Source organism: Sorghum bicolor, chromosome 2, assembly GCF_000003195.3.
Source record: "Sorghum bicolor cultivar BTx623 chromosome 2, Sorghum_bicolor_NCBIv3, whole genome shotgun sequence".
In the NCBI taxonomy this organism is placed as follows: Eukaryota; Viridiplantae; Streptophyta; class Magnoliopsida; order Poales; family Poaceae; genus Sorghum; species Sorghum bicolor.
Window position 1 is genome coordinate 65,759,843 of NC_012871.2, and position 12,873 is coordinate 65,772,715.

At 42.6% G+C, this 12,873-nt stretch overlaps 1 protein-coding gene across 1 annotated transcript; it reads right to left on the bottom strand.

Annotated features, from left to right (window-relative positions):
- LOC8054897 (NDR1/HIN1-like protein 12) lies at positions 5,612-6,567 on the bottom strand. Its single transcript, XM_002462674.2, has one exon. The coding sequence runs from the start codon at positions 6,417-6,419 to the stop codon at positions 5,760-5,762; it is 660 nt and encodes a 219-aa protein (XP_002462719.1). The 5' UTR covers positions 6,420-6,567; the 3' UTR covers positions 5,612-5,759.

Genomic DNA, 12,873 nt, shown 5'->3' on the forward strand with positions numbered 1-12,873 from the left:
TGATTGTGTTCATGTAGTCGTTGGGCCGTTCATCCTGTCAGAATCTATTGGGGACATGACCAAGAATCGTTATCACCTTATTTGGAATATCAAATTGTGTTCTTTCACTCGCATACAAAGACTAGCCTTTAGGGCTTGGTCAACTGAGCAGTGCACGATTCATAACCAAGAAAACATGATGCTAGCGTTGCAAGTTCAGATCTTTGTGATTAGAAGGCAGAGTATGTGCCTCAATTCTCAATGAAATTGAGAGTTACCTTGACCTGATGGAAGATCACGCAGCTTTCGTTCCCATCAAAAGTCACTGGTTGTTGGGTGATGTTGTGAGGTAGAGAGGTTGACAAGTGAAAACTCAATCTGAATGAATGCACATAGCAACGAAGAGCGATGTCAAGTTTCACAAAAAGAGTTGTTAGAGATAGAAGGAGGAGGAGGGCAGTGCTCAATCCTCACATAAAGAGGAGATGGAAGGAAGGAAGATGTAGAATAAAGAAGCCCTTTGTAGACCTACTCATAAAGAAAAGAAGAGGAAAGGAAGAAAGATATAGAATAAAAAAATAATTTACATGTAAGGTTTATATAATGAGGTGGCTGTGACATGATATATATGAGTTAGCTACTATCTCGTACTGTTGGAAAAAGAAACAAAATGATCCTACTCATTCTTGACCAGGGTTCTAACTTCTAAAACATTTGGTTGTTGAAGAGACAAAAAAATTCTCAAGTGCAAGATATGGCTAGCTCTCTAAATTTACGACTGGTTTGATGTTTGTTGAATTGGATAATTGTTATTTTTAATATTTTGTATCATGTTGCATGTCTGATACTCGCTTTTGCAATGTGATGTTTTCTAATAAATTAATTTCTCCTATATATTTAATAAAAAAATAGAGTTTACTTGGTTTGTTTCCAAAATTTACCAAGCCAAAAAATTGTCAAACTATGATTTTGGTTATTAATTGGTTGGTCAACTTTTGGTTGATAAATCTTTAGCATGGCAAAATTTGATCGTGAACCAAGTAGGCCCTTAGCTTCTTGTAATAAAAAATTAGGAATATCTAGTTATTTGTCGACAAATTTTATGGTCAGATCTATCATATATTTTTTAGAAAAAGTACTACTTAGTAATAACAATTGTAACACAAAGACTAAAGCACAATCACACGTACAAAATTTTGACAGATTTAGTAAAAAAAAACTGTCAAGAAATAAATAGCAAAAGTCTAGAGAATTTCTTTTGCAAGAGTAAGATCTTTGAATTGACATGTAGCTTGTCATAATTATGATTCTGTAACACTGGGACACTATCGTACGCCATGGTTCAGAGCAGTGCGCTGACAAATGGATCGGGATATTTTTCAGGCAAGTTTAACGTTCCATACACGGTTCCGGTGGCACATGGTGTGAGGATACAGTGCACTCTTGTCTCTTGTTGCTTCGCACGCAGTCGGCAGTCAGTACCGTCACAATTTCACACCATGCGTGCACAACTGCTAGCTCGTATAGACTGCAAGCAACGCTGTGGAATCCCCGTGCCATCTCCGACGAAAGAAGGAACGTTCATCACACTGACCAAGTTCATATGAACGGGCAGAACATGCAACTTGGAAGAAACACCTTTCCCCCAAAGCCCAAAGAAACTTGCAAGATCAATTCAGGCTGAAAAGATAATGTCTTCATGATTATCTGCTTGCCTGTACTACGGAGTAGCATGATTATCTGTTTATGCGTACAAGAAGAGGCACGTTGTCTCTCGTCTTTTTTCTTTTCTTTTCCTTTTGTTGTTTTTGAGTGTTATGTCTGTCCTTCATCTTATTTCTCGCTCTGTTCAATTATTTAACAGTGTTTTTCCTTTTATAACAAAATTAGCGAACGTCATTTTTAGTTATGATTTTTATATCAAGCGAATAGACTCGGGCTGATCGAGATAAGTCAGACCGACGTGTCGGGAGAGGAAGTCCCGTACGAGACTACAGCAGGGGAGCACGTGTTTCCGCTCTCGAGTTGCAGGTCGATGGATAGCCTGGATAGCCCAGGCGCGCGCGGCCGGCAGCAGGGCGTCGAGGAAGAATCCAAAGCCGCGCGCGGACCACGCGGCGCGATGCGGGCGGCCCTGGTCGCCTTCCGCTTCCGCGCGCGCCTTGCATTGCATTGCCCCGTGGGCTGTGGCGTGCGTGTTCGCGATGCTTAGACCTTGCCGTGGCGTGAAGCGTGCAGGTACGGTAGCAAGCGGCTGGGTTCCGTGGCTTTCGGGCGCTTTTGAGTGAGAGATGTTGGTCCACGTACGTCGGTCTGGTGATCAGGAGAATACCACGCCGACAACGCCCGCCCGAAGCCGAGCCGTCCTCGTCGGTGGCGGCGAGACGGCGACGCGTTGGGCGCTTGTAGACGCTCCCGTCCCTGCATGTGCTTGCCACGTACATGTGGAGTTCCCAGGCGCTTGCATTGTGTGTATGCGGTGCGCCCCGTACCCACCAAAAATTGTAGATGCAGATAAGATAACCTCAAAATAATTACGGAGTAAGTGTTTTTCTTTTATTCAAAAAAAAAATAAGTATTTTTCTTCTTATATTAAATATACGCAAAAAAGATATATACAGTATTTTGTTTACAAGTATAATTATTTTGAGATGGACAGAGAAGTCCGTTCCCGGTTGCTTCCAGGCTCGCCGTTGCGGTCAATGGATAACAGCAACAGTTCGACGAGCTCTACACAGGCTACGGACAGGAACACCAGCTATATATTCATTCAGCCAAGGTTTCTGTGTTCCGCGGGTTTCGTGGTGAACGTTTTTCTCGAGACAAAATACTCCCCCCGTACAATGTGTCATTTGAATAGAACGCTTTGCTATAGTGTTGAGAACTTCAGTTTTACCAGACAAACTTTGGCCTTTACCACATCGCAATCAATAGAAACTTAAGTCGGCATTCTATTTGAGGCCTTGTTTAGTTCCGAAATCCGAAAAGATTTCGGTACTGTAGCACTTTCGTTTGTTTATGACAAATATTATTTAATTATGGACTAACTAGGATCAAAAGATTCGTCTCACGATTTCCAGCTAAACTGTGTACTTAGTTTTTGCTTTCGTCTATATTTAATGCTTCATGCATGTGCCACAAGATTCGATGTGACAGGAAATCTTGAAAACTTTTTGCTTTTTGGGTGAACTAAACAAGGCCTGAATGATGTTTCACATTTGCTTCTGTGCATGTGGGCCCCTGCGCCGGGCACAGTGCTGCGGACTAAAAACGGACATTATATTACATAGACCATGCACATGCAATGATTCTTTGTTATTTCTGTCAACGTCCTGAAGTTTGTATAGTTTTTCTTTTGGTAATATTGTACATCTCCTTTCGAGAAATATTGTTTTTTCTGTCGAATGGCACGTGGGCAATAACAATTTGTTACGAGCTTCTTGAGTCTGGACCTAGCTACATCAGATTGGACTGCAGGACTGGTCTAGATCTATGGGCCTAATTACGTTTACTTCGTGGGCTTTTGAGGTGATGTCCAGCAAGTTCTTTTTATACTAAATGGAGCAATTGGTGAACCCTTCTCCTGCTCAAAAAAAACGCCACCTCTTCTTACCCTAATCCATTTCCCATTCTGCCATTCCCAAACTTTAATTCAAAACAAAGGCCACAAAAATGAAAGAAAAAGCATCTGCAAATGGAAAAAACAAAAAGCATTCTCAAAGATGATTCTACAAGTTCTTTGGTAGTATATTGTTTGTGTGGTCATATGCGATGATGATCGAGATGAGCATGTGTGTATCTGCACGTTGTTTTTTTGTGTGTGTGGATGGCCATAAATAAAGATATAGGATACAAAATATTATAGGAGCAGAGGTGCACATCCAAACATTCAATATTTAAATCTTCTCGATAGCCAACCCTACGAGCCTGTATACAAGTCTTTGTTGATGAAGACCTAAGTGACACGGTATCTGCTACTGTCGTTCTTAATTATTAGCCATTCTAATCTTGTAGGACCTCGATGCTCTCCTACCATTCGCTCCGCTAATGGGGCTAAATCCACTCCTAACTCACCCTGATCATCAGGCTGTCAAATTATTCTCCTAACCCAACCCAGCCCAAAGTTTAAAGCAAATAACCCACCCCAATCCAGCCCATGGAAGCAGGTTCACCCATTTGTGCCAGTATACGTCACTTGCGCCAGTGCCTCTATGGTCAGCTTGTACGATGTCGACGCCGCCGTCGTTGCTTGCGGGTTCCGGCCATAGAAGCTGATGCTACGTATGTTCTAACTCCCAACCCATCCTAACTTGCATTTGCTATTAACCCAACCCACCCCAATCCGTTAGATACTGAAACTCATTCTAAACCATCCAGATAACTCTACACCAGCACCCAACCCATAAAACCCGTTTCTACCCAACCATCCCCACCTCCTCAGCGATTGGCACTCTTTTTTTTTGCGGACGGGGTTAAGCCCGTATTTCATTAAAACGAAACAACGATTGACATTCTCGCTATACCGTCTTTTTTGTTCTTCTGAATTTCTCGTTGCACCATCTTCAACGCTGGTTCAACAAGTTCTTCAGTCACCTTTTTTAAGGCAGACATTCATGGAAATCAATTCCAACTTGAAATATGAATCCAAAGTCCTGCCACCTTTTTATTGACAACAAGCTAACACGCTCTAATCCCGATCACTGAGACAAAGGAAGAGCAGAAAGAAATGAAAAATAAACAAGGAGAGGACAAGGGACCCAGTAAGAGAGAGAGTTCGAAGAATATCTTTGGTCTAGTCAACATCTATGTATACCTATAAATCTATATCTATATTAATATTAAAATATATATAGATATCTTTTATCCGTCTCTTGATCTCTCATCTATATCCATAGTAATATTAAAATATACAAAAAAAATTATCCTCCTCTCAAACTCTCTTCCATATTCACTTGTCTCATAGTCCTACCTCCCTCTAAATAATCTTCTTTGCCCTTCTCACTCTCAGATCTCTCCCCTATCCGCTCGTCTCATAGTCTTACCTCTCCTAATATTTGCCCCCTCTCACTGATACACACACACACCCTTTTCTTCATCCTTAATTTGTCGTTCCTTATTCCTCTATCTGCTCGTCTCACGGTCACATCTCTCAAAGTAATTGCCCCTCTCACTCACAGGCACACCTTCTTTGTGCCCCTTGATTTATCGGCATCCCTTACTCTCACCCTTCTCAGTTTCACGTATGGCAAACATAAAACCCTGGTAGGACTTAAGTCCCATAAAATCCTACATCACATCAGATATTTTTTAGAGCTACAAAACCTTCAATAACAATGCACCACTGGTGTACTCAGCGTGCACCAGCATGGAGCACTGGAGCTCATGTTTTACCTCAGCACAAGCTAAGTCATCATGTGGGTCAATTTATCATTGATGATTATTGATTAATATCTTTTGCACATTGAACGGACATTCTGACAGAGTGACAGTGTGCGACAAGCTATACTTCCCATTGAAGCGCACATACAAATCTATCTTTGAGCAGGACATTTTTTTTTGTTGAAATGTTTTTATGGTATTTTTTTCATGTTGAAAAAAAAGCAATAAATTTCCCAGGCTAGAGAACAGTAGGTCGACAAAAACTAAGCGACTCTAATAAAAATACGAATCAGCATGCCTCTGGACACACAAATATGTTTTCCCCAATTCCTTATTGTCCACAAAAACTCTGAATATTTGATCATCTGAGCGCGCATGCATTGCGCCGATCAAGGATCAACTCAAGCGTCAACGGAGCACTTGGGGTACTCGAGAAGTGGCATGTCCCCGGCTTCGTCGTCGCCCACGGCGGCGTCCACCCCGAGGCCGACGGTGACATCACAGCGCAGGTACAGCGCACGCCACCCAGTCATCAATGGCCCGCTCCTGTACTTGACCCGGCCCATGACGACGAGGCGGAGCTCCACGCGGTGCGCCGCACAGTCGCCCTCCAGCGCCTGCGCCGTCTCCGCCGACACCGGCACGGGCACCGCGCCGCCAAGGCCGAACCGCGGCGACAGCGCCACGTCGGCGCCGCGCTCCTGGACCGCCCCGGGCAGCGGCACGGGGGGCGCCACCATCTCCCCGCGGTACGTCACGTAGGCAAAGAGGCTGTCGTAGGACACCGTGGCGCGGTCGCTCGGGTTGTGCAGCATCGCCGTGAACCGCGCGCTCGCCGCGAGTGTGTACGGCGGCGGGCCTCGCCCTCCCGAGGAGTTCCCGGCGATCGCGGCCATGTGGTACACGGCGGCGCGCACCACGGAGGCCTGCGGCTTCAGCGGGCGGAAGACGAGGTACACCACGAGCACGGTGGCGGCGGCGGCGAAGGCAACGAGGAGGGCGGTAGCTATGATGCGGGCGCGGCGGCGCACGCGGTGCATCTCGCAGAGCTGCTGCCCCATGGCTGCGTCACGGCTTGGTTTCTTTTTGCGGAGGAAAGCTTCCTTTATGGCGTCTGCTGGGTCGGCAATGGCGTCGTTCTCTTTTTCTTTTTGCTTTGGTGTTTCGTCCACAGCACATCTCCACGGACATAACTGACGAACATCTGTGTTGTTGCTGTGGACACTTAGAGGGTCACGGAGTAGACGTGCAGAGCGTGCTGTTGCTTGCAGATAGAGTGACAGGGAGCAATGGGCTGTGAAGGAGGTCCTAGCGGCCACGGTTCCTCTCTGTTAGGACGTGTTTGCTCCCACACCGGCCCGAGTTGGAAAGACAAAAAACTAGATGCGCATGCTCTGGTTTTTGCGAGACTCGGTTACAGACATAGACACTCACATGACCGAGCAGCTTTCGGTGGAAAGGCGTGGTTACACCCGTGTTTTCCTTTTGTATGGACATGAGGTGTAAATATGTCACTTAATTTTGGATATTAGTGTGCTCTCAGCGATGTGTTGGATGAGACTAAATCCAATCTTTTATTGTGCCTAACAATAATATCTATTCCATCTATACATGGCTAAACAGGCCATCCAGGCATGGCGCGGCATTGGCATGGCGAGGCAAGGCACGAGCACAACGAGGCACAACGATGCTGCCATGCCGTGTCGCGTAGTGCTGTTGTGCCAGCATTCTTGCCCAGGCATAGCACAAAGGTCTCAAATCTGTGTCGTGTCATGCCTTGGAGCACGACAACCCAACATATGCTCGTGCCAGCCTGCGCGTCGTCGTCGCCTCGCTTCCGCGCCATCATCATCGTTGTTGCGTCGCGCCTCCGCCGCGTAGGGCCCCGCCACCCTGCTACATGCGCCCGCATAGGGCCGCGTTGCCGCTCCGTCATGTGCTGGTATGGAGACTAGGGGGGCTAGCAGGGGCCATGGCCCCCCCTAACTCATGAAACTTTCTTTAAGAGTACATACAAAGTTAGTTATTTTTAAGTGATGGAGCTTAAACTAAGTGTAATCTTCATGCATATCTTCTATACTCGGCCCCCTCTATATATTTGCTCTGGTTCCGTCTCTGTATGGAGCCACCACCACTGTTCTTTGTGTGGCTGTGCCTTGGGAAGCAGGAGGCAAAGACGAGAGTGTTGAAGCTAGGGTTTTGATGAAGGATGAGCTTATATATTGAATCCAACGGTTGAAATCTATCCTAAGGCCATCCAACCGTTGAAAATTATCGGGCCGCATCGTGTGAGCTCAATAATCAGGCCGGCAGTGTGGGCCAAAATTGTGGCCCAGGCACGACGCTACCAGCAGACCGTGCTAAGCATAGGGCGTGCTTGAATCGTGACCGTGCTTGGATCGTATTTTTTAATATCATGCCTGAGCCAGTCCGTAGTGCTAGTGCCAAATGACCAAATACAACTCCATCTATCATTGATAAATGTAAAGTCAAAAAAGAAAAGATATTGTCCACTTCTCCCCCATCACTTTTTTTACATGGGGCCAGGTGTTCGTCACCGAGCCCCCCTACCCCCTAGGCACCTACACCCCACCCCACCCCACCCTCTCTCTCCAACTATTGACCGATGTTTTCGCTCTAAAGAAATTGTAAAGGACTATCTCTCTCTATGACTATTTAGAATGTACTGCATACACCCATTTTACATATGTTTTAGTTTAATTTTTTTTAAGAAACTCAACATTTGAAATGGACCATCGGTAGTTAGAACAGAACATACATATGTAGGAACATCGCAAACTTATCATGATTCATCGAGAGAAAATTCTTTATTGGTCTTGCTAAAATGAAGTCTTTCTTTCTTGATCCTAGCAGCTTTGAACCTACCTATTTAACTTAGACCAACTTCAAAATACTCTTTATATCTTTTCTAAATGCTAGGAATAGAGATTTTGGTAAAAATTTACCCCCCCCTCCCCCAACAACTTGTCTAAATAGTTATGCAAATAAAGACATCTTATATTTTGGATTTTTCGCTAGCAAAAAATAGAAGACGAGAATAGATCTCTAGAGGGCGCATGCGATATAGAAAAATTGTTGTAGAGTGAAAAGATATAGAACGCGATTTTTATGAAAATAACTCTCGAAACGATGATTTAGAGATTGGGGTTTAGAAAGACTCTTGGAAATGCACTAAGTATCGTTAATTCCTTTAGATTTCCATTATTTTGGCCCTCTAACGATGTTAAGTGGAGAAGAAAAAACTTTTTATCCCTAAGCATGAAATTAACCTTAAGTACAGTACATAGTTCAATTTTTTAATGTTTATTTCACAAATGATTTTGTAGTTTGTATGTGCTTTGTTTTGAACATTATTTTGTGCAAAAATAATAAACCATGCTCGAAATGAAACACATATAAAGTACAAACATCTATAAAAAAACTGAGCTATGTAATATGCTTAAGGTTAATTTTGCGTCCAGGAGTAAAATGGTCTTTTCATCCCTACGTAACACTGCTGGAGGGGTAAGCTGACGGAAAGGACGTAAGAGGAATCAAAGATGGATTTAGGATTAGATAGGTAAGTTCAAATTGGCTGGGGCTGAGAGAAAACTTGATTTTAATATGGCCAAATAGGAATTTTTCCCTTCCTTAAATGACCCCAAATCGTGCACGCAATCCTTCCGCTCCCGAAAGACAGAATTTTGAAAACTTTTTGATTTTTGATGTGACAGGGAATTTTGAAAACAGAATCTTAAAAACATGTTGTACTTGGGCTCAAGGCCCACCATTCATTCAATTGGCTGTCCTATGTGCCGAATCTACCATGCATTTCTGCGTTCTATCTGCTTCTCATCCATGTCCATGACCATGACAAAGGTGAAGTTCATGTTACTGAGAGTATGTTTAGTTTCCTATAAAATATAAAACATAAAATACCAAGTACTTTAGAATAATAAAATACAAAATATCAAATATTTCTGTTTAGTTCCATTTAAAATGTCATTTTCTTCTTAGTGGAGGGGGGGGGGGGGCACAGGCTCCTAGGTGTTTTGGGGCTTTTTTTCGAACTCTCGAAATCAAAATCCACAATAAAAAATAGCCATATTTTTTACCAAAAATTTAACATGATATTTAGTTTCATTATATAAAATAATAAATAAAAAACCTAATTTTTTAAAATAAAAGAAGAACAAAACACCCCTTAAATTGTTATGTACGATTCCATGGACCATTGTACGGATACTGCTAGGCTTTCATTCCTAATGGAAAGAAAATATTGGTAGACCTTTTTTTAGTTCCGTCACATCGAATCTTTAGATGCATGTATAAAGTATTAAATATAAATAAAAAATAATTAATTACACAGTTTATTTGTAATTTGCGAGACAAATCTTTTTAGTCTAATTTTTTTCTCGAAAAAGGAATATATTAATATTCCAGCTTCTGCATCAAACTAATGTATATAACTGTTTCTTATTACAACCAAAACCACCAAAGTCCACAAAAACTCAACTCAAGGTTTTTAACTAGAATAAAAAGAAGAGCTTCGAAACTCGACATTTAAAGAGAAATTCTATTGCTAAATCTTTTGAACCTAGTTAATCTACGATTAAACAATAATTATAAAATATACTACAATAGTCAAATTCAAAGATTTTCATCAACTAAACAAAACAAGGCCCAAACGCTGGAATGGCAAACAAGGGCGTGTTTGGAGCGTTTGGAAGCCTAAGGCGTTGTTCCCAAAAATTTTTTGGTTCATGATACTGTAGTATTTTCATTTTATCTAGTAATTAGTGTCAAATCATAAACTAATTAGACTTAAAAGATTCATCTTGTGATTTACAGACAAACTGTAAAATTATTATTTTTTGTTGTTGTTTATATTTAATGCTTCAGCCATGTGTATTTTTTGTTTTCATTTACATTTAATGTTTCAGACATATGTCGACAGATTTGATGTAACGAGAAATTTAAAAAAAAATTGGTTTTCGAATGAATGCCTAAACCGGATCCTGTTTTGCCTGACCCAACAAGAAAATGCATAGCGTGCTGTGGCTTGCGCCAACGCCTGCAGTACTTTCAAACACGTCAACTACACGTATCTCCCGCTTTGACTACTCGTAGCCTCCTAGGCAAGTGGAAATATGGAATCCTGCAGCGCCTTGCTACTGCGGACTGGCCGCCTCGATCGGCCTAGCTATAAAATGGTGCAGACAGCAAAGATAGCCTGGACCTGGAGCTACAGGGCAGACTACCCCGTATGACTGCCCGTGGCCCGAGCAAGGCAGCCTGCAAGCTGAATCGGGGTCTAGCACGTCTACTCCTTGCCGCTCTGTCTGAATTTGCCACTAGGCAGGCAGGGAGTAGGCAAATGCGTAGACCGTAGGGTACTGGAGTGTTGCATACCGATGGCCAGTCACCTCACGTACGTAGGAGCTACGTAGTACGTCGTACTGTATGCTTCTCCTTTGCTGCTCCGTCAGGTCATTTGGCGTGTGCAGCCGCATCGTATCGTCCCTGGCATCATTCACAGCTGATCGAGGCTGGCATGAGTATTTTTGTTTATTTGTGATAATTATTGTCCAACCATGTATTAACTAGGTTTAAAAGATTTATCTCGTAAATTTCGATCTAATTATGTAATTAGTTTTTATTTTCGTTTATATTTAATACTCTATACATGCGTTTAAAGATTTTTTATGTGATCGAAAATTTTGAAAAATTTTAAGTTTTTAGATGAACATAAAGGCCTGAGCCATTGACCTAGAAAAAGGCTCCGGGAAGAGGGTCAGCCACTGACGCTGAGCCGTGACCAGTCCACTGGCGCCGGTGACCTCGGGCAGGCCGTATGGTAGTCGCGTCCTTGAGAGCAAGATAGGTCTTGTTACATCGAATTTTTGGTACATGTATGAAATATTAGATATAGATGAAAACAAAAATTAATTGCACAATTTACCTGTAAATTACGAGATGAATATTTTGAGCCTAGTTAGTTTATGATTAGATAATATTTATCAAATAAAAACGAAAATGCTATAGTACCGAAATCTTTTCGGAACTAAACAAGGCCTAAATAATGGTTATAAGGCAAGTAATTAGACTCTAGTTATCTAATAAGTTATCTCATATTTGTCTCTAAAATCTCTTCTTTTTCTTATTCCTTGTCACAACACTTAATATTTGGGCACACCACTACCTATGTATCACTTGGCTCAAATCAATTGGCTTATAGCCAACCACTTAGCTCTATTATTGACCTGACTCTAAGGCCTTGTTTAGTTCACCCAAAAAACCAAAAAGTTTTTAAGATTTCCCGTCATATCGAATCTTGCGGCACATGCATGAAGCATTAAATATATACGAAAATAAAAACTAACTACACAGTTTATCTGTAAATCACAAGACGAATCTTTTAATCCTAATTAGTGTGATCGAAAACTTTTCATTTCGCGAACTAAAGAAGGCATAAGAGCCAAACTATCATGTCTCTTCTTTCTTCTCTTTCCACATCAGCATTAGTTTAGCTATAAATCTATTATTGTATCTGCTCTGACCATCAGCGTTTAATGCAGGCGCGAGGATGGCCGATACCATCGCGCGCCTCTCCCGTCTCGCTGTTCGCCGGTGAAAAACCAGCGTCGGCGTCCAAGAGCGTGCGACGATCAGCGGGGTTCTTACCGTGTCACGCCGCCCGCGTATCATCTACCGCGGCGCGCCGCCAACGCTAAAAACAAACATGTCACGACTCAAGAATGCACGATGGTTTCGTACGTGCAAGACAGCATGTGCAGCGACTGAGGAATTAGTACTTGGAAGCTTCGATACCTGGAGAACCTGTTCCTCGCTTTTGCTTGTGATGAAGATTACTCGATAGGTGTTTGCTGCTATACACACATAACTATGGTAATTTGTTTTGGACACAATATCTATTTTAAACTAGTAATAGCAATATATAAAGGAGGGAGATGATTTTATAAATGATCATTCTGCCCCTGGCACAATTTGCCAAAAAGCAACCCAACAGACGAGAGAATGGACTGCTCCATTCACCGATCACCACTCGAGGATCATCACTTGAGGAGCCTCCAATGGTTTAGTCCTCTAGGGATTTATTTTTGAGATTACACAGTACAACGCAGACACTCAACACGCACGCACACTCATCCTTATGAACACACGTACGCAAACCCTACCCCTATAAGCACCTTCGAAGGACTGAGCCAGCAAATCTTGAAGTTCACGAAGTCACCACAGGCGTCTCGCTGTCGACGGGCACGTCGCCTACCACTTAATGCATAGCGCCGAAAAATCCTGGAATAAATCCAGAATAAAGTGCCGCACCCAGGATTTGAACCCTGGGTGGGAGCCCCCAACCAATGGCCTTTGCACCCAAATTATAGATAAACTATACAATTAGTTATTTATTTTATTTATATTTAATAATCTGTAAATGTACCAGAAGATTCGATGTAACGAGAAATCTAAAAAAATTTACAAATTTTTTTAACT